Source organism: Sminthopsis crassicaudata, chromosome X, assembly GCF_048593235.1.
Source record: "Sminthopsis crassicaudata isolate SCR6 chromosome X, ASM4859323v1, whole genome shotgun sequence".
Classification (NCBI taxonomy): Eukaryota; Metazoa; Chordata; class Mammalia; order Dasyuromorphia; family Dasyuridae; genus Sminthopsis; species Sminthopsis crassicaudata.
This window is the reverse complement of record NC_133623.1, coordinates 3,649,102-3,667,652: the sequence shown is the minus strand read 5'-3', so window position 1 is coordinate 3,667,652 and position 18,551 is coordinate 3,649,102. Positions and strand designations below refer to the sequence as shown.

At 50.8% G+C, this 18,551-nt stretch overlaps 2 protein-coding genes across 4 annotated transcripts; both read right to left on the bottom strand.

Moving 5' to 3' along the window:
* Nucleotides 1-739: 739 nt before the first annotated feature.
* Nucleotides 740-5,758, bottom strand: ITGB1BP2 (integrin subunit beta 1 binding protein 2). 2 transcript variants are annotated; one of them, XM_074277003.1, is made up of 11 exons: nt 5,141-5,758; nt 4,876-4,925; nt 4,715-4,771; nt 4,494-4,624; nt 3,540-3,643; nt 2,314-2,372; nt 2,132-2,202; nt 1,936-2,035; nt 1,592-1,705; nt 1,419-1,481; nt 740-1,285 (listed from the first exon to the last, which is right to left on the bottom strand). In XM_074277003.1, exons 1-11 carry the CDS (start codon nt 5,202-5,204, stop codon nt 1,055-1,057), a joined length of 1,044 nt encoding a protein of 347 aa, XP_074133104.1. In that variant the 5' UTR covers nt 5,205-5,758; the 3' UTR covers nt 740-1,054. The 2 variants fall into 2 exon arrangements, with proteins under 2 accessions (XP_074133104.1, XP_074133103.1); XM_074277002.1 differs by having other exon boundaries at nt 2,132-2,372.
* An 81-nt stretch (nt 5,759-5,839) lies between these two features.
* NONO (non-POU domain containing octamer binding) lies at nt 5,840-18,198 on the bottom strand. Of its 2 annotated transcripts, XM_074277000.1 has the most exons (12): nt 14,831-14,891; nt 14,026-14,072; nt 13,757-13,946; nt 12,056-12,249; nt 11,511-11,812; nt 10,347-10,442; nt 9,885-10,081; nt 9,435-9,519; nt 9,017-9,119; nt 8,305-8,344; nt 7,681-7,790; nt 5,840-6,779 (listed from the first exon to the last, which is right to left on the bottom strand). In XM_074277000.1, the coding sequence occupies exons 1-12, from the start codon at nt 14,874-14,876 to the stop codon at nt 6,645-6,647; spliced, it is 1,545 nt and encodes a 514-aa protein (XP_074133101.1). In that variant the 5' UTR covers nt 14,877-14,891; the 3' UTR covers nt 5,840-6,644. The 2 variants fall into 2 exon arrangements, with proteins under 2 accessions (XP_074133101.1, XP_074133102.1); XM_074277001.1 differs by lacking the exons at nt 14,026-14,072; nt 14,831-14,891 and adding an exon at nt 18,051-18,198.
* Nucleotides 18,199-18,551: the final 353 nt, after the last annotated feature.

Sequence of the window (18,551 nt, the reverse complement as noted above, 5' to 3'; positions counted from 1 at the left end):
GGAAGCAAGCCCCAAGCCCAGGCGCTCGGTGAAGTGCAAAGGCTGCAGGATGAGGCCCTTCCAGCACTGGGGCCAAAGCCCGGTCCCAGCTGCAGGCAAAACCAGTCTCCCCTTGCTCTTACCACCGAAGCCTTTACAGGAACATTTGGTCGTCTCTCTATATCGTGGTTTCTCTGGAATTCCCATGCTTCAAGGAGAAAATACGGCCCCAAGAGAGCTCAGAACAGACAGCAGGCTTGGATCGAGACTCTGAGCTCTATCACTCCCAGTTCAATTTACTCCAAACCACCAAGCACCCAGTTAGAGTCAGGCAACCATGCTAGGGTAAGTTCCTGAAGTTCCTCAAGGAGTAAACATGTGCTTTCTGGAAATGTCTTGTCCCAAATACTTGGTTCCAGATATCAGGCTCCACAGCCAGATCAAGACTGTTCCACCATTTCTGCCTTCTGTTCCAGGACTGCAGAAGCAGGAGAGGCCTGGATACAGAGCCCCAAATCCTCATCTGGCATTAAATTCTCTCTTCACTCAAACTGTAGCAGCTATGTTAACCCTTGTAGCTCCCCATGTTAACCCACCGCCTTTCTGGGGAATATACACTACTGTTTTGTCTTTTGACAGGGCCCTGTCTCCTGTTTCTTTTATATTTCTGATTTCCTGCCGCCACCCAGGCCAGCAGAGGTTTGGGCACATGGCCTGTATGAAATAAATTCAAGATTTATGTCAAAGACCGCGGGATATCTATGTGGATTGGTTTGGTTTTATTTGGTGGTGGAGGGTTGTTTTTCTCTAAAAAGGTGAAGAGGCAGGGAAGACTAAGATCAGGTACTGAGGGAGGGAAACAAGCCTCCAGAACTGAGGAGAGAGCGAGAAGATGATGCTGCATGATCGGAGGACCATAAAATGTGTCTGAGCAGGAGGGCCAGCACAGGAAGGATCCTTCTTATGTTTTCTTCACCGGCCCCCAGCCTGGTTCCCAAGAACAGCATGCAACTGACCACACCCTTCAAAATCCTGGAAGATCCTCAAAGATTCTATGAAAATACCTATCTAGGGGTCACTCTCCCTCAACCTCTTCCTCCTCTTCCTCTGTCCAGCTCAAATCATCATCTGAATCCTCCAGCTCCTCTGCAATCATCCCAGGCCCAACGTCCTCCCTAACCTTCCCAACGGGCATCCCTGTTCCTGGCTGCTCCAAGTGGGCCCAGGCCCCTGGGTCAGCCTTGGTCAGGGAGATCTCAGCCCGAGATGGCATGAGGGAGACAGCACTTTGTTCCACGGTTATAACCTGGGGAAGAGAGAGAAAGAAAAACTCAGAAGATGACACAGAGAGGCGAGGAAGGCCTCCCTCAATCACAGGTATCTGCCAATGTGACCTTTCCATACCACTCCTCCAAACCCTCTCCCCCACCCACACTCACCCCACACAGCTCCATTTGTTCCTGGAAAACCCGGTTGCCCTCAAAAGCTATGTGGATGTGAAGCTGAAAGGGAATGCAAACATTAGACCGACAAGGCAGGGGAAGGGTACAGGCCTCCCCGGGTGCAGGAGGCAATCCGTGGCGAATCCAAACATATTACTTTGCTCACGCACCTTGGTCCGACTGGCCTTGACCCAGCTGAGCGCAGGCAGCGGTCGCTGGCCATACACGGTCACCACTACTACAGAGGCCGTCTGGTGCCAGTCACGGCGGCAGGAGACACGTTGCTGAGGGCGACACAAGAACCCGATGAGACCTCCAAACCCACTTGGTTATCCAGTAGGTTCTGATGCTCAGAGCACCAGGTAGAATCCCAAGGAAATATACCTGTCTCCTATGGTAAAGCATCTGGACCACTGAGGAGTAGCAGGTCACCATGACAGTGCAAGGAATGGGCAAGGAAGACCTCACTAAGTCCAGAGGTCAGGCAAGATGGAAGCCCCAGGGTCAGACTCACCTGTGTCTGCCAGACATGTCTACCAAGGCTGCATCCTGGTTGTGCCAAAAATGTGCTAAAATCCACTGTTGTTACACCACAGCAGCTCCAAGACTTCATCCTGCGGTGGGAAGGCCATCAAGCCCTTCTCGTACCTCAACCTCCCCATCTCTTTTCTTGTAAACAAATATGGCTCCATGCTATCCCCTTTCCTTACCCCTCATGGAATCGAGGCCCTCCAGGATGGAAACTGCAGGGGCTGGCATCACTCTCTGGGCCTTGGAATACCTTGGGGGGGGACGGGAAGGAAACAGAAAGGCAGGGAGGGAATAAAGGGGCACACAAAAGCACCTCACGTGATCCCCAACCACTCTCCAAATCTCGCCAGGTTTTACTTACAGCACCGCATCCTGGGTTCCGGCAGACAGAGCCAGGCTGGACCACAGAATCGCTGAGTCCTAAGCAGAGGAGATGGAGGAGGTCAACAAGAACGGTTCTCCCCACCTTGAAATTGCACCCACATCTTAGGTTGGATGTCCCGGAGACATTTTAAGCTCATCAAGTGCATGACGGGAAAGCCTTCTCTTTCCTTCAAGCCACTCTTGCTCTTCCTAACTTTGCCATGACTGCCGAGGGCCCACCCACCGCCCGGTCATCCTCACTCAGCCCCTGTATCCAATTGATTAGCCATTGACATGGCCAATTATAACAGCCTAGTCTGGCCCATTCTATCTTTGCATCTGTCTCTTCTCCCTGCTGAGGCTGCGCCTGCCCTCATCACCCTAGGCCTGGCCTATTGCAGCAGCCTGCTTTGGAGGGAGGCTCTGCCTGCCTCCAAGCTCTCCTTCTGCCAGTCCATCCTCCACTCAGCCAATAAGATGCTTTCCCTAGAACACAAGTCTGACCCATCTCTCCCTGCTCAACAAAATCCACCCCCATTCAATAACCTCCAGTGGCTCCTTAATACCGACCTCCAGGATCAAAAGGAAAATCTAGCTTTTCATGCCCTTCATTACCTAGCCATCTCCCACCTTCCAAGTCTCTCCACAACTTATTACAGGTCTTTGATCCAGGGACAGTGCCCCCTTGCCATCCTTCTATCTAGGGGCTGTGCGTTTCTATTTTCAGTTCCAAACTACCTCCCCCCCACCCAATGAGAAGGAAAAAATACCCCCCTCAACCCCCTTACAAATAGAAATAACTTCCCGTATCAGCCAGGTACACAGGAAAGAAAAAGACTGCTTCGGTCGGCATGGCGTCCATCAGCTCTTTCCAAAAGAGCTTGTGCAATTATGGCTGCTTCAACTGAGCACTTTCACTGGTCCTCTCCCGTGCTCACCTCCTGGCTCCTTTCAGGTCTCGGCAGAAAGGTCGCCTTCGCCCAGAAGCCTTTCCCGGATGCTCTCAGCTAGTCCCTTCCCTGAGCTTCTCCTCCCTCTGGCCTAATTCTCTCATACACGTCCCTATGTCCGTGTGTACCTATGGCACTGTTGGTGCTTTAACTCGACCACTAGACTGGGAGCTCCTGGAGGACAGGGCTTGGCCAGCTTTCCTTTGTAAGGGGAGCACTTAGCACAGGGCCTGGCCCACGGTAGACGTTTAACAAACACCAGAGACTTATTGACCTGCTCCAGGCTCACGGGCCTCTGGTACAAGCTCCTTCTGTTCCAGGGCACTCTCCAGGGCATGAGATACACTGAGTGGCAGGAGGCACAGGTTCAGCTCTTCCCTGTGGAGCACAGTAAGTTCAGCTACTGAGGCCCAAAGCAGCCACATCCAACAGCCCCCAATCGCCAGGAGCGATGATCCGGTACCAGGCAAACTCATCCTCACCCAGCATTTAACAAAGCATGGGCCTACTTAGTTAATTCAAGTGTTGCTCTCATCCACATTTTTACAAGGAGGAGACTGCACCTCACAGAAGTTAAAGGGCTAGTCCACAGTGGGAGGACTGCTACCTGAACCTGGATCTTCTTACTCTTTTACTCCAACACATGAGTCGATTTCTCTGTGGCTGTTTCCTTAAGTGTGAAACGGGGACAAGAATAGCACCTACCTCAAGAATTTGCTGTGAGGAACACCAAGTGCTTTGCCAACTTTAAAGTGGAATATAAATGCTATTAGGATGGGACATCATTGCCCCCCCCTTCCTAGATAGACACCCACTGGCAGACTCTTACAGGCCTCCTGGAGCCATCAACTCAGCTGCCCAGCTTTATCCCACCTTTCAAAAAGCCAGCATCCAGACCCACCTCCCTATCTCTAAGGCCCCACTGTCACTCTAGACTGCGGCCATATCTCCCTTCCTTCCCACCTTCCCCCTTTACCAAATCCCAGCCTCACAATCTCATTTACCTCAGTGGTATCCCATCAAATGAGACAAAAAATGGGTACGATCCCAGCTCCAGCTCTAGCTAGTGCTGATGCCTCCCGTGCCAGATGCCAGAGATCAAGCCCCCAAGCCCGAGACCACCACCCACATCCCGCTGTCTAGCCTCTGAAACTTGTGTAGGAGGACAAAAAGAAGAACTTCTCCCCATGCCCACCCCGATGCCATCCTTCCTCATTCCCTCCCTCACTTAGGCCTTTCCCGACGAAGCGTCTCTGCTGACTTCGGAATGGCGTCCGAACGCTTGGGCCCCTGGAGGGCACTCCTAGTACTAGAGCTCTCTGGAGGCTTCTCGGCACTGTGTGGTCCCAGAGTACAACCCTAGTAGCAATGGAGTAATGAGTATCAGGGACAGATCATGCTCTAAAGGACTGAACTGGGGATCCACTCCAGGGAGAGGATGTTAATTACCTGGATACTTAAGAACTCTGAGAAATCTGTCGTTCGTTTAGGGCAACAGGACCAACCCTAAGAAGAAAGGCTCACTTCAACCAGTTCTGTTCAGGATCCACACTTTTCTCCAGCCCCCCCCCCCAATCATGCCCTAAGCCACCCTTAGCCCGCCGGCTCACCTTAAGGGCATCATGGAATATGGGCACCCCAGGGTGATGGCGACAGCCATCTGTAGAGCAGACAAGATGGAGTATGAGCAGTGAAGGTGCTGGCCAGCCATCATCCCTACACCCTCCACTGGAAGTAACTGCATGCTGACCCTAGTTTTCAGACTTATGGGTGGAGCTGGGAGGGCAGAGGCCTACAGTTCTAAGCCCACACCACTCCCTTCAGCGCAGCGAGATCACCACCTCCCTCCCCAAAAGCACCCAAGCCCCGACTCACCTGGGAGGTTGGCATCTGGGTCGAAGTGCTGCCCACAGCCTTTATTAAAGCAGAGCATGGACATGGCAATGGAGGTAGTGGTGGCAGAAGTCTTTTCCAGGATCTGGCAGCCTAACCCGGGAGCAGCTCTTACTAAAATGGGAGGTATGGCCACCCAGAAGGCCCAATGGCTATCTTTAGCTTGCAGTGAGGCGCCTCCTAACTTGGGCAAGGATCTGCAGGTGGCCTTGTCACTCAATGGAGATAGCAGAGGGAATGCGAGGGGGAGGGCTTAAGTCTAGGAAAAGAGGCTCCTGGGAGAGTTGGATGTAGGCCAGCTTGACTCCACCCCTTAGACCTCAAATTTTTGAGAGGAAGGCATTATGGGGCAGCACCAGGCCTTCTCAATGCCTCTGACTAGGGTATCTTCTCTTCCACCAGGGATTCCGATCACAGGGTTCCATTGGGTACCCCTCAGGCAAAGGCTAGATGCTTACCTGTGGGTTACTGGGGGGGGGGGGGGGGGTTCGGCAGAAGGGATTGGTTTTCAGGGTTAGGGCAGACTTAAGGCACAAAGGGCGAGGTATACTCCCTCCCCAAACCTTTCCATACACCCGCCACTCTTTGTGCCCACACCCCTGTGCTCGTATTCCCCCCTCCCAAATCCTTGTCCATATATTCCCCCTCCCCCCCAAAAAGAGACAACACAGAAGGTGGAAAAAGGCTTAAATTCAGTTTTTAATGATGCTGCTGCTGCATTCCTATCTCATTTCTCAAATCAACTGCAGGTGTGAGGGCCAAACATCAGCTACCCCAGTGAAAGTTGTACAGCGCAGCCCCAGGAAGACAGGCAAGCCTTAAGAACTATAGGCATGGATAAGAGAGCACCAGCACCCAGCAGCCCCTGGCCCTGCCTCCAAGCTCGCGAGCGGACCGACAGAGTATTAACAGATGCCAGCACCCCCCAGAGGGAGGCGAAGCTTCTCCATTTTGGGCTGCCTCCCGCCATCCAAGAAATAGAAGTTAAAAAACTAAAACCAAAACAAAACAGATAATGGAAACCTAAAAGCGGATAACAAAACCTTCTTGGGACGTAAAAAGGAACACTGGGGTGGGAAGAGGGAAGAGGCCCTTCTACTGGTATTGTTGCTGAATTTCATGGACACACCTGAGGGCCTAACCAAAAAGGAAACGGGGTTAAGGATTGTGTCTAAGTTACTGAGGGACTAGTGAGGGGAGAAAGGTGGAATGGTCAAGGGAACCAGGGATAGAGCCGGGTCTGCTTGTGCCGTGGCCTCCCCCATCCCCTTCTTAGCCTTCACATTGAAATTTTTAGGAATGCGCCACATAGAACTGCTTTGCTAATGCCCCTCCCTAACCCCTCTCTGCCCTCAGCAAATTTCCTACCTAGAGTAGTTCAAGTGGGAGGCCTAACTAGCAGGAGGAGCGGAGCCCCAACACCCCTCTAAGGTAGAATCCTGGCTAGTCCAAAAGGGGTCCAGGGAAACTTGACACTGTGACTCTATTAGTATCTGCGACGTTTGTTTGGGCCAAAGTCCCCTCCAGGAGTTCCTCGGTTGAATGCGGGAGGGTTTCCACCCATTGCCCCAAGTCCTTCCATTGTACCACCCTGGCCAAAGCGGTCACTGGGTGGTGGGGTCTTCAATGCCAAAGGAGAAAGGGAGAGAGGTGTTAAAGCACATCCCCTAACCCCGAGCTCCCCCATTACCCAAAGTCCCTCTCCCCTGAAAGGCCAGTAAGGGCCAGCTGCACACCAGGTCTCTACCAAAAAGAGAGCCGAACCAGACGGGGCCTCTCGGCTTTAGGGTGAGCGAGGCTGACGATACCAGCATCGAGAGCTGCTGCGATCACCTCTCTGATCACTCACCCCGATTTCTCACTGCTGACAAGAATCCAGACACTGGGCAATTTACTAAACTCCGAAACTGGAGCTGTCTGGAGCGAGCCCTTCGATTTGTGTTTGCTGGATTGGCATTCGGCATTCCTCTGGCCTAGACAGCTGAACTGGACCAACGTGGGCCGGTCCTTATGGACTCGGCCTACCAGACACTGACCCAGCTGGCCCCCAAGGGAAGCAGATCACACAGAGCCAAAGTCTTTGAGCTCATTACATCAACCTCTTCCTTTTCCTCATCTTCCTCAAATATAAGGAGACCTTCCCCATCCCCCACAGGAAACAGCAGAACAATCGGTCCCTAGAACAACCAAACCTCAGCTCCTCGAGCACCAGCTCGTGGAGTCTGTCTAAACACTGTCTCATAGGGAATGAAGCCAAAGTGGAGTCCAAAGTGCCAACTCTGGCGCTTACCACCCTATGAAATCTGGGGCGAGTCATTTCTTTAACCTCCAGGACTCTGTTTCCTCCTTCTTAAAAGGAGGAGGTTGGACTAGCTGCCCTAGGAGGTCCTTTTCCGGTTCTAGTTCTAGGGCCCTATGAATGCTGGAATAGGGGGCCTATGAAAGAACACCCCACAGAAAACAAGCATCGCCTCCCCCTTTGGGCCAAGGTACCCCTAAGGCCAGCCCTGCAAATATATTACCATTCCCATGGTTCCATCTGGCATCATTGGACCAGGCCCTGGAGCACTTGGGGCACCAGCTGGTACATTAGCACCTCCCAAGGATCCTCTGTTGTTTATGCCCATAGCACCTAAAAACAGCAATGTAAGGAGCTGGGGGGGGGAGGGGGACTAAGGACAAGGACATCACCACAATTATAAACACATTCATATTCCACGCACTCCCCAAGCTAGATGTGATCCAAAAGTAACCTTGTACTAGCCTTGGAGGCTAGACAAAGGGTTGATGCTGTGGCCTCTCACGCCCTCCTCTGGTTACCAGAGCCAAGTCAAACATGGGGAGAGCATGGGATAGGAAGGAGAGCAGAAGCGACCTTCGTTGCCCACAGCCAACTCTCAAGCCAGGTGGCTGGCACAACAGAATGTCACACAGGTAGCGAGCACCTTGGCCCATAGCTAATCACAGCCACCGATTGCTTTTGCATCATGCCAGTTGTTTTTGAAAGATGTTCTTCTTGTAGTCCTAGGCCCAGGGGAGTCTCGAGCCCAACACTAAACCCCAGCCAACAATGCTACCTGAACAGAGCAGCCACTGGAATCTGGGAGAGGTGAGAGGGAAGGGGGGAACTGCTGGAGCTTCCTTACCTCCTATACCCATCTGGCCCATCCGCATCTCCTGCTCTCTCTAAAACAAACAAAATGGCACAAAAGTTCACCACGGCCTGCTCACCAAAACCTTCACCTCTGTTTCTGTTCTAAGGATCACCTGCTCTGAGTTGTCCTGAAACCCCACCCCACCCCCCCACTCCCTGGGAAACAGTTCTAAGGGAGATAATCAAATCAAGAGGCCTGCCAGAAAAGGCCCCCCCCCCAGTGTACTGCGCTGAGGCCAAGGGGAAGGAGCTGCCAAGACACGAGCTAGGGGCTCTCCCATTAGAAAGGGACGCAGGCTCCCAGACCAACAACCTGTCAGAAATACTTCGAGGGCATGAACACAGGGCATCGGTGGCGCCACAGAACTTAAATCCTAACCTAAAACCACGGGGGAAGACAGTGCCCCCGATTTTCACACCAAGTTCAAAACTAGGCTACACTGTTTCTCCCTGTTTTGGGGAGTGCACCAGGTCTGGCACTACCATTACTCTGCAGCAGGCTGTATCCCTGCTCCATGTGGTTTCTGTAAGCTCTCTAAACCCAAGCCTGACTCTTAGTGCTATTTCTCTTCCAAAAGGTTCTTTCAGTGAGCAAGGGGCAGACCCTGGTGCCCTTCGGTATCCCAGGCACCAGTTCCTAGTTGGTTTGTTATGCCATGAACGGGCAGCCCATCAGGGGTGCCTGGGTCTAAGGCACTCCGTACCGCATCAGGGAAGTTTCCTTTGAAGCCCTCCTGCTGCCGTCGCATCATTTCTTCCTGCTGCCGTCTCATCTCCTCCTCACGCCGCCTGCGTTCCTCCTCCTGCCTACAGGGAACAGAGAAGGGAACACAGAGTCAGCCGCCAAGATGCCTGGGACCCACTAGAACGAGGCAAGCTAGTCTACGTGGGAGCCTACGAACCACACCAGGCCTTCTCTTCTGCCCTATTTCTTCCTGGGAAGGTCCCTCTCCTGTCCCTCAGGTGCCTCAGAGGCCAGCACTTTCTTAACAGCTTTCCTGCCCCATAGTGTGGCCAGAAAAGGGGTCTAGGAACAGCCTAGTCTCAAGCAAGCTGATGAGGAGTCAATTGGGTTTTACCTAAAGGATTTGGAAAGAGAGGGAGATGGGACTGAGAAAGTACCTGAGCTCCATTTGCTTGCGTTTCTGCACCTCCTGGTTATGCAGCTCCTCCATCCTTCGAAGCTCTTCCTGGCGTCTCATCAAATCTAGAGGAGCAGACATCAGGCAAGTGATACCCAGGGCATTTTTCACGACAATATTCCCATCCACCCAGCCGCACCCCCTCCCATTTCATTGTCAGAGGCTCACAGATTCAAGGCTGGAAGGCACCACCTCAGAAACCAACCATCCATATTTAATCCTAATAAGGGAAGGCAACTCTATAGCTAGGCCACAGCACAGGCAGGACTGGAATCCAGGCCTTTCTGACTCCCTACACTATGCTGTCTGCCATGTCTGAGGACTTCCTCCAATGTTATTCCATGAGTCAGAAAAGAAAAAAGCAGCCCTCCAAGATGAGGCCTTGAGCCTGCGCCCAGAATGCGGGAAATTACTTTCAGGCCCCACTCACCCTGTCTCATCAACATGACCTGGTGCTCATGGCGAGCAGCCTCCATCTCCATTTCCAGTTTCTCTCTGGCTTCCTTGATATTTCGGTCGACTTGGTCCTGCTGCTGTTTCTCCATCTCAATCAGTGCTTTCCAGCGCATGGCATACTCATATTCAAAGGAGCCAGGCTGGGCAAATCGAGGTGGCTGCTCTCGCTCCCTGGTAACACAAAGACCCGGGGATCAGCTTCTACCCTAGCATTCATACCCGACAACAAAAACGACGATCTCTCGGAGGGGCAGAAGGAATACCGTATATTGATCACAATGGCTAAAAAGCCCCTAACCCATTCTGGCTCAAAGTACTCCAAATCAGAAACCTGGCCTTCCTGTCTCCCTCTCACACACATAGACTGAAGATATTCATTCTCCCCCCCCCCCCTTCTTTGTTAGAAATAAATAGGCTTATTTCCTAGGTAACATACTTGTGGAATTGTTGGTTCTTGATGACCAACTTCTCCGGTAGCCCTTCTTCATCATCTAGCTGGTCCATCGGCTCCACGGTCACTGGCCGAGGAAATCTAGGAGACAGGAAATTGTCTTCGAGTCAGTGGAGAAGGAAGCACTTAGCATTAACAAAGCAAATTAACCAGAGCAGGGGCTCAGGAAAGCAACCAAAGAGTGAATTGGAGAGGCTTTCACACCTAGTCCCAGGGAGCCCAAGCCCCTGGTGAAAGCCCTCCAGAGGATCTGGAGCTGACATTCACAAAAGGATCAGCCAGCAGTTACCTGACACAGTGTAGCTACAAAGGAGTCATTTATAATAGGGCAGAGAGAATGGCCAGTTACAGTCCAAAATAAGTATTCCAAGAACACTGCAAAGCACCTTGGGACCCCCACAGGTACAAGAAATACTCCCATAGCCAACCCCAAAGAGAAATGACAAAATACTTAAGCCCATTCTTCAAAGCAAATACTGGCTCAAAGATTCAGATGGTACATGCCATGTTTTCTACAAACCAAGCCAAGGGGTTAACAATGTACCATCTTCACCCATGTTAAGCTGGCATTGCAATACTCAACTGTACTTGGAGAAAATGGCTTGGGTGTATAATGTTCAAGAAGTGTATAATGTTCAAGAACCAGACTATTTGATATTCTCTTGCTTTCACATGCAGAGAGAGGATCAAAAAAAAAAAAGAAAAAAAAAAAAAGACCAAGATCAAGGCAACAAGTTGGGCAGTGGATAGAGCACCAGCCCTGAAGTCAGGAGGACCCGAGTTCAAATCTGGTCTCAGACATTTAACACTTTCTAGCTGTGTGACCCTGGGCAAGTCACTTAACCCCAAATGCATCAACCAAAAAATAAAAAGACTAAGCTCAAGGGAGGCCAAGTTCTGCAGCTTCCAATGAGAATACCATATCAGTATAGCTTCTTGGGCAGCTCAGCCCAGCTGCTCCAGGTAGAACTGGCCTCTCCAGCTTAATCTCTTCAGGCCTAGAAAATGAAGAATCTGGCTTCTCCGGGCTCATCCTCTAGGCTCACGCCAAAGAGGGAAAGTCAACTTTTAAGAGACACAACAAGAACACGTGAAGCCTCATGCAGTGAAAGCACAGGAACCGCTCTCCTAAATCTTCCCTTCACTTACGTGGTCAGAAGGAAGGACCCTTCACTGCATCTGTCCAGAGCTTTCCGGGCAGCTGGCTTCCCTGAGAATTCCACAATGCCTTTCCCTGAAGGTCTCCCTCGATCATCCACAATCACTACAGCCCTCTCCACCTGGCCAAAGACAGAGAAAGCCTCCTCCAACAGTTCATTGGACACGAACTGAGGCAGGTTCCTAACCGTCAGGGATGCGCTATGGCAGGCAAAGCGCACTCGCAACTGCTTTCCACGCAAGGGCATGTTGTCCAGCTCCACTTTAGCGATCTCAGCTAGGGTGCGGGTTTCCTAGATGGCGGAAGAAAGGACATCACAGCCTGATACACGGACCAACACAGAAATAAACAGATCAAGAACACAAATTTTCCACAAAAAAAAAACTGGCAACCAAGGGCAAGAAAGGCCATCAGGGCTTTATGAGGCCTTTCTGATCCCAGCAACCCTCTCCTTCTGCCTGTGAAATCCCATCCCTGGTCCCAATTTATCCCTCCCCAGCCCCCCATCAGCTCAGTTTTTTTTAGAGCCGCTCACCAGGCGGATGAAACCAAAGCCTTTGTCCTTGTGAATGAACACCTCCCCTGCCTTGCCATATTTCTCAAACAGCTTCCTCATCTCTTCTTCAGTGATGTCAGGAGGGAGATTGCCCACAAAGAGGCGGCTACGCTGGGTGAAGGTCTTCTCCCCCGGCTTCCTAAAATTCTTCAGATCAATAGTCAGGCCTTCATCTGCAGAGGAACGAGATACACAGATGGTTTCTAAATTAGAGAATAAAATCCACCAAGTTCTGGCAAAAAAAAAAAAACAAACAAAAAAAAAAAACACAACACCACACACACACACACACACACACACACACACACACACACACACACACACATTGTGAGAACAGGGACAAGCCAGTGCCAATGATAACTGTTTTCTTTCCCAAGCAAACTCCCAACTGCCTTCAGTACTTTGTACCTAAATTAAAAAATGGGAGGCCAGGTCACTTTTCATTGGATTCACCTTGCTGACAAGGAAAGGCTTAAGAAGAAAGCATGAGCCCGATCCCCAACACAAGACCATATATAAAACAGGAATTTTGTATGTGTTATTGTTGAAGGCAAAGGCCCCTCTCATAGTTTAAGTCCTCAGAAGTTACTGTCCTTTTAGCAGTAGAGAGTATCTCAGAATCTGAGGGGACTGAGGTCCAACATGATGCTATGGCTCAACCACAAAGCCAACTCAAAGCGGGCCAGAACACAAGCACACTGTGATAGTAGCCCAGGCCTAATCTTATAGGTTAAGAGGGGTTTTCCTTCTGAACCAAACTACTGTTTTTATAAAACAAGATAGTAATTCCACCACATCGCAAAGATGAAGAAAATCTTAAAGCATCTGAGAAAGCAGAATGAAAGTCCGAAAGAAACTTCTGCATCTCTTCCTGATAATTGGCCAGGGTGCCAAGCAAGATGGACCTTCCCTCTCCCCAACAGACATCGAGCAGAGGCCAAATGACCATTTGTCAGGGACCTAGCAGAGGCTTCTCATCCAAATGTGGCTTGGACTCCATAGCCTTTCACCTGGAAACCCCGAATGTGCCCACATTCTCATCAAGAGTCATGCTTCTCCAGGGCTTACAGAGAGATGGCACTGACAGGAGCCTGGCACACAGGGAACAACTTTTAGAGTAGAGCTTCTCTACCTTTTCTGGGACAAGGACTCCCCCTTTTGGCAGACTGGTGAAGTCTATGGACTTCTCCAAATAATGTCTGTTAATGCAGAAAATACTTCAGATTACAAAGGAAACCAGTAATCCTGAAATACAGTTGTCAGGATATTTCAGAAACCAGCTCAAGCACCCCAGGTTAGGAACCTCTGCTTTAGCTATAAAATCCAAAAAAGAAAACAGAGCCTACAGGAGCCCAGAAACCAGTCAAGAAAAGGGCCAGCGAAGGCTGTACCACACCTACACACCACAGCAGCATTATGCCCTTTAGGAGGTGTTCTAAGGCACCTCTGAGAAGTGGGTACTACAGGGCACCAAGCGGTGTCACCCTAGAATACGTTCATTTCTGTAGCTAAGGAGCCAGCCTGCCATCCCAAGGAGAAGTTGTTTGGGAAGAGATGAGGAAAGAAATGCAAAGACAGCCACCAGGAGGCAGAAAGGCTCATTATCCAGGTACCCAGCTAAATCAAGACATTAGTGCCAAAAGAGGGATCTATTCCCCACCCAAGTGCTAGAACACTCACTCTGGCTGTTGGCCTGCTGCCCATTTGCAGGTATTGGTGGTGGTTGCTGCTGCTGCTGCTGCTGCGGCTGCGACTGCTGCTGCTGCTGCTGCTGCTGGTGCTGATGCTGGTGTTGGTGCTGGTGCTGCTTCCTTGGAGTATGATTCTGTTTATCCAGGTTAAAACCTTTGTTGCTCTGCATTTTTGCACCCTACAAAATAAAACAGAACAGGTTGGTGTATCCTTAGACACATTCGTTAAGGCAGTCACCACCTCGATATCTTTCTCACCTTAGAAAAATGAAAGCCTCTGCTAGAACCAGGTAACAGATTCCTCCCTGGAGACATGGGATGGAAAGTATGAAGGAAACAAGCATTAAATAAGCACCTACTATGGGTGTGCATCTCACAACAGCCTGAGGAGGTAGGTGGTATTATTGTCCCCATTTTAGAGGATCCTGAGGAAATGGAAACACACAGCTAGTATTCGACGCTGGGCTGGATTTGAACTCGGGCCTTTAAGGCTCCAAAGCTCTCCATCCACTGTGCCACCTAGGTGTTTCTTAATACAATCCTAGACCAACAAGTTATGTGTGGCATAAAGGATTAAACTACACACAAAACAGCATCAGATGAGCAGAACCTCTAACAAAGGAAAAGTGACAATGGGGACTCGACTTCTGAGCCAATCCAGTTACTTTTCAAGTTCAAATCTACCCCAGTTAGGGACTCCAAAAAGTATTCTGCCTGCCTCTCAGCAGGCCCAAGATTACTGATGACCTGGCTCATCCACTGATCTTGGCTTTCAATTCAGTGTCCAGGAATGAGAGCACTAGCTCTTTCAAGCAAAACATCCATTTCTCATCAGCAAACATCAGCTGAGCTTTTTTCTTTCAGCATTAGTTCTGTATGAAATAAAACAGGCAAAGTCAACCCCATACAGAGGTCCCGAGACCACGACCATCCCTAGCCAAACCTTAGACTTAACAGTATCAGAAGAGTCCACGACAACTTTTAGGAGTGACCAGGTGCCATTAAAAACCAAAACACCCCCCAATACACCAATTTTTAACTTGATGAATACTAATTACATTACATAGAGCTTGGAGGTTGGAAAAGCACTCTGCATTCTTTTGCTCCATCTTCACAGTAGAAACCGGAAGTTAAAAATCCAAAATGAATCCTAGGACCATTTATTTCATCACAGTTAAATGAACTGACTGCCCATGAGATGCCAATCAGCTCCCGTTTGGGAAGCACTCCCGTGCTGGGGACACCAAAACATCAAATCAACAGGTACTGTTACCTAGGAACTCCCAATAGAGTCACAGACAAGGGGGGGGAAAGGGGGGAGTCATGTGTGGGCAGTCTTTGAGAGAAGGCTCAAGATTAAGGAGGCCTGGAAGAGGATTCTTGCTCAAGGTGGGGCCAGAGAAGCCAGTAAGTATAGGAGGAGGGAAAGAACTGCAGGCACAGCAGGCAAGCAGCTAAGAGTGGGAAAATGGAGAGAGAAACAGCAAGGAAGCCAGTGCCAAGGGGTCATAGATGCCCAAAGATCCCAGCCGAAATGCTTCGGTGTGCACACGCCAGGCCGCCTTGGCGGCCAGGGTCTAATTCCCATTTCTTGAAGCACCAGTCCCAGGCGTTTAAATGCCAAACCGGAAACTGAATGCAGAAGGGCTTGCTCACTGGCTTCCTATGGCAACCCCAGCACAAATTATATAAAATTTACAGATTTGACAAGTTTACACCTTGTCACGTTTTCTTTTGTAATAACGTACCTCGAGAGATCTTTACCTATGGCTAGTAATATTTGGAAATTAGCGAATGCAATCACTTGGGGGAATTTTTTTCAAAGGTCCCATCTCCAGGCCCCAGCGTCTCCTGCACAAGCTTTTCCAAGAATGCCCTTTCCCAATAGCACCTCACCCTCCCTCCCAACACACCGCTCAAGGGCAGAGCCACAATACAGGAGATAAAGCAATAGCCAACTTGGACATAACTCGGGGTTCTCAGTACACGTTTAAACACCAATTGAGGCCAGATGGTCTCTGTTACTATTGCTTGTTTAAAGCTACAGGCCTCCTCTCTTGATCAGTAACCTTTAGACTAGACTTTTTTTTTTAAGCTAGCCCACTCAATTTCTATTCAAAAGATCAGCTCTTTCCTATTTAGACAAAAAGCATGCATCTACTCCGAACTGAAATGAAATCTCCCTCACCCACAAAGCTAACACGCCCCCTGGCACCATTCTCAATACCCCTGGTTTCTCCTTACCTCTCTCTGGTCTGGAACACAGGCCCAGGCAGAGGTTTGTGCCACTAGTCCTAGAGTAACATGGCAGAGCTTCCCGGACAATATCCCCATTCAGAAATCCACAATACACATTTGCATGTTAAAGGCAACCCCAAGGACTTCAAGGCCGCACACAGAAATTTCACTTAACGTTCAATTTAAAGGAAGCCATTTCAAGACAACCCCAAGCAAACGGCTCGTCCGTCTAGGAGGAATTTGGAGATGCACAAAGAAAGAGCCAGTACTTCATTTCTAAGCTCCTCTCCAAGGAGAAGACAAAGAAAGGTATTTTGGATGGATGAAGCCTGACCACATTGAACCTGGTGATGGGATATTGTTTTCTTGCGTAGACCCCTCTCCCTACCATCTCATCAAAGGTCCCCAATCTTTAGATGATTGATGGGGGAATGAATGTCTAGAATCTCTCTCCAGTTGGGGAGGGGGGTGGGTGGAGGACTATAGGCTTAAGGGAATGGAAACAAGGAAGCAGAAATAACCTTGCTTCCTACCCACCTCCCACCTTCTTTCCAGATTCCCTTGGTGGAACAATCTGCACAGGAACAAGCAGCTATTTTAGAGAAGCAACAACAGTAACAAAAATGCCTGTAAAATTTTTTCTAACAGGTGATCGCTCTATCATGGCATCAGGACACCAAGGTAACCCAGAATCCGTGATTTATATTCTTTGGCCTTCAGTTTTATCAACTGTAAATTAAACTAGGTAGCTAAGATTAAAACACAAGGTATCTTCCACTCCCCCATCAAGAATCCTACCAGCTGCACACGAAATTTTGGCCACTAAAGGAGATCAGCTTTTTCTACCAGGAAAACTTCAAACAATGGTCTACATTCCTCCTTCGGAAAGTCTATTTTTATACAAATTAAATTAGATAGCCACTCCCTCCCCCCCAAAAAAACCACATTAAGCCTTGAAAACATAGTGCAAATGATTTTGATGTTCCCAATCCTTCACTTAGCAATAAAAGCTGGCATGTAAGTAGTCTATGAATTTTATTAAGTGCTTTAGATTGCAAAATCGACGTCCTATAAATTCGATCCTATATGCCCGGCAAACTTGTAAGATACAAAAGGTTTGATTGGCCCCATTCTTTTCAGAGTATTCGTGTGTCAATGACCACGAAGCCTCCCAAATGAAGTCTAGAATACAGGCAGTCTCACCTAGTGATCAATGCCAAAGAACAATTTCACACTGGAGAGTGAGATTTTCTAACCCCGCGGCGGGACTTTTCTGAAAACTGCAAAGCATTAGCGATGGAGGAGGCAGCTGGCAGATTTCAGAAGTCAAGATCCGTTGGTGGAAAGCGTTTTGTATGCTGGGGGGGGAAGGGGGGAGGAGGCCCGGTGATCACTTGGGACACAAAAAGGCCCTAAAGGATGAATGTCAACATCTATCCCGGCGGGGTACGGGACCGATGAGCAGGAGAAGCGCGGGATCCCAAGGGCAAAACGTGGCAGGGCCCCCGGCGGCCTCCCCCCGCCGCCGCCGCCGCCGCGCCCCCGCTCCCGCTGAGCACAAAGAGAGGCCCAGGAGAGCAGGAGGCGACGCCCCGAGCAGCCCCGGCCTGCCCTGGCTCGCTCCGCTCCGAGAGCTTGCAGCAGCACGGGCCCAGGCCGCCCTGGCGCCCGCCAACGAGCGCGCGCGCCGCACACTCGGTACGAGGGCGACCGCGGATCAGGAAAGGTGGGGAGAGAGCACAGGGGAGGGGGAAGAGAGAAGGGGGAGGAGCGCGACGAGGCCGATACCAGACCGAGGCTGAGGCCGGCGCGCGGGCGAGGGCCTGCGCCCGCCCCCCCTACTGCCTACAGTTCCCCGCCCGCCCGAGCTAGCTCGCTTACTTCAGCCTCACCACCGAGCCCCCTCGCCGTCTCGTGCCGTGCCGCGCCGCTACCGCCACCGCCCAACCTAACTCCACTCCGCCCCGCCCCGAAACACTCCTCGCTCTGCCCCGCCGGAGACTCCACGTTCCGCCTCACCGGGGCCCGCTCCTAGAAAAGCTCACCTGATGCAAAGCTGAGTCTCCCCCGAGTAGCGGCAGCGTTCCGCCGCCTCTAGCGCCTCAAGAAAAGAGCGCGAGGCCGCCGGAAACCACTCAACCTAGTTCGGCACCGCCCTGGGCTCTCAGAATTGAGACCCTTACTGGATGGCTGCCCTGTCAATCCGATATCGTACTAGGGGAGGAGCCCCTCTTTGCCAGGGGCATCCCGGCAATTGGCTCTTCTGGGCTTGGGCACCGCCCACAGACCTGGCTGCTCAGCAAGTTCGCCTGAGCTGTGCACGGGGGACAAAGAGCAGGCTTGAGAGGCTCATTACGCCTGCGCGAAGTGAGGCGCGTGAGGCCTTGGACATTCCCGCCACTGGCGCACTGCGCCTGCGCTCGGGGACCTGTAACGGTTGGAGCTCTGCTGGTGGAAGCCGCGCGCTCTGGAGGCTGTCAATTTTACTTGGGCCTCGAGTTGCAGTGCGGAATTTTCACACCTTCTTCTTCTACACGCCAGCCGAT

Bases quoted from the DNA above. Each gene is read 5' to 3' on its own strand.
- ITGB1BP2 (XM_074277002.1), bottom strand. From the start codon at position 5,204: ATGTCCATGCTCTGCTTTAATAAAGGCTGTGGGCAGCACTTCGACCCA. The intron at 4,926-5,140 runs GTGAGTCGGGGC...TCTGCTCTACAG, and splicing joins CCCAGATGCCAACCTCCCAG to ATGGCTGTCGCCATCACCCT. The intron at 1,482-1,591 runs GTGCGTGAGCAA...ATTCCCTTTCAG, and splicing joins TCAAGGCCAGTCGGACCAAG to CTTCACATCCACATAGCTTT.
- NONO (XM_074277000.1), bottom strand. From the start codon at position 14,876: ATGGAGCAAAAGAATGCAGAGTGCTTTTCCAACCTCCAAGCTCTAT. The intron at 12,250-13,756 runs GTGAGTGTTCTA...GTTCCTCTGCAG, and splicing joins GCAGCAGGCCAACAGCCAGA to ATGAAGGCCTGACTATTGAT. The intron at 6,780-7,680 runs GTAATATATTTG...TTGGCATTGAAG, and splicing joins CAGATGGAACCATGGGAATG to ACCCCACCACCCAGTGACCG.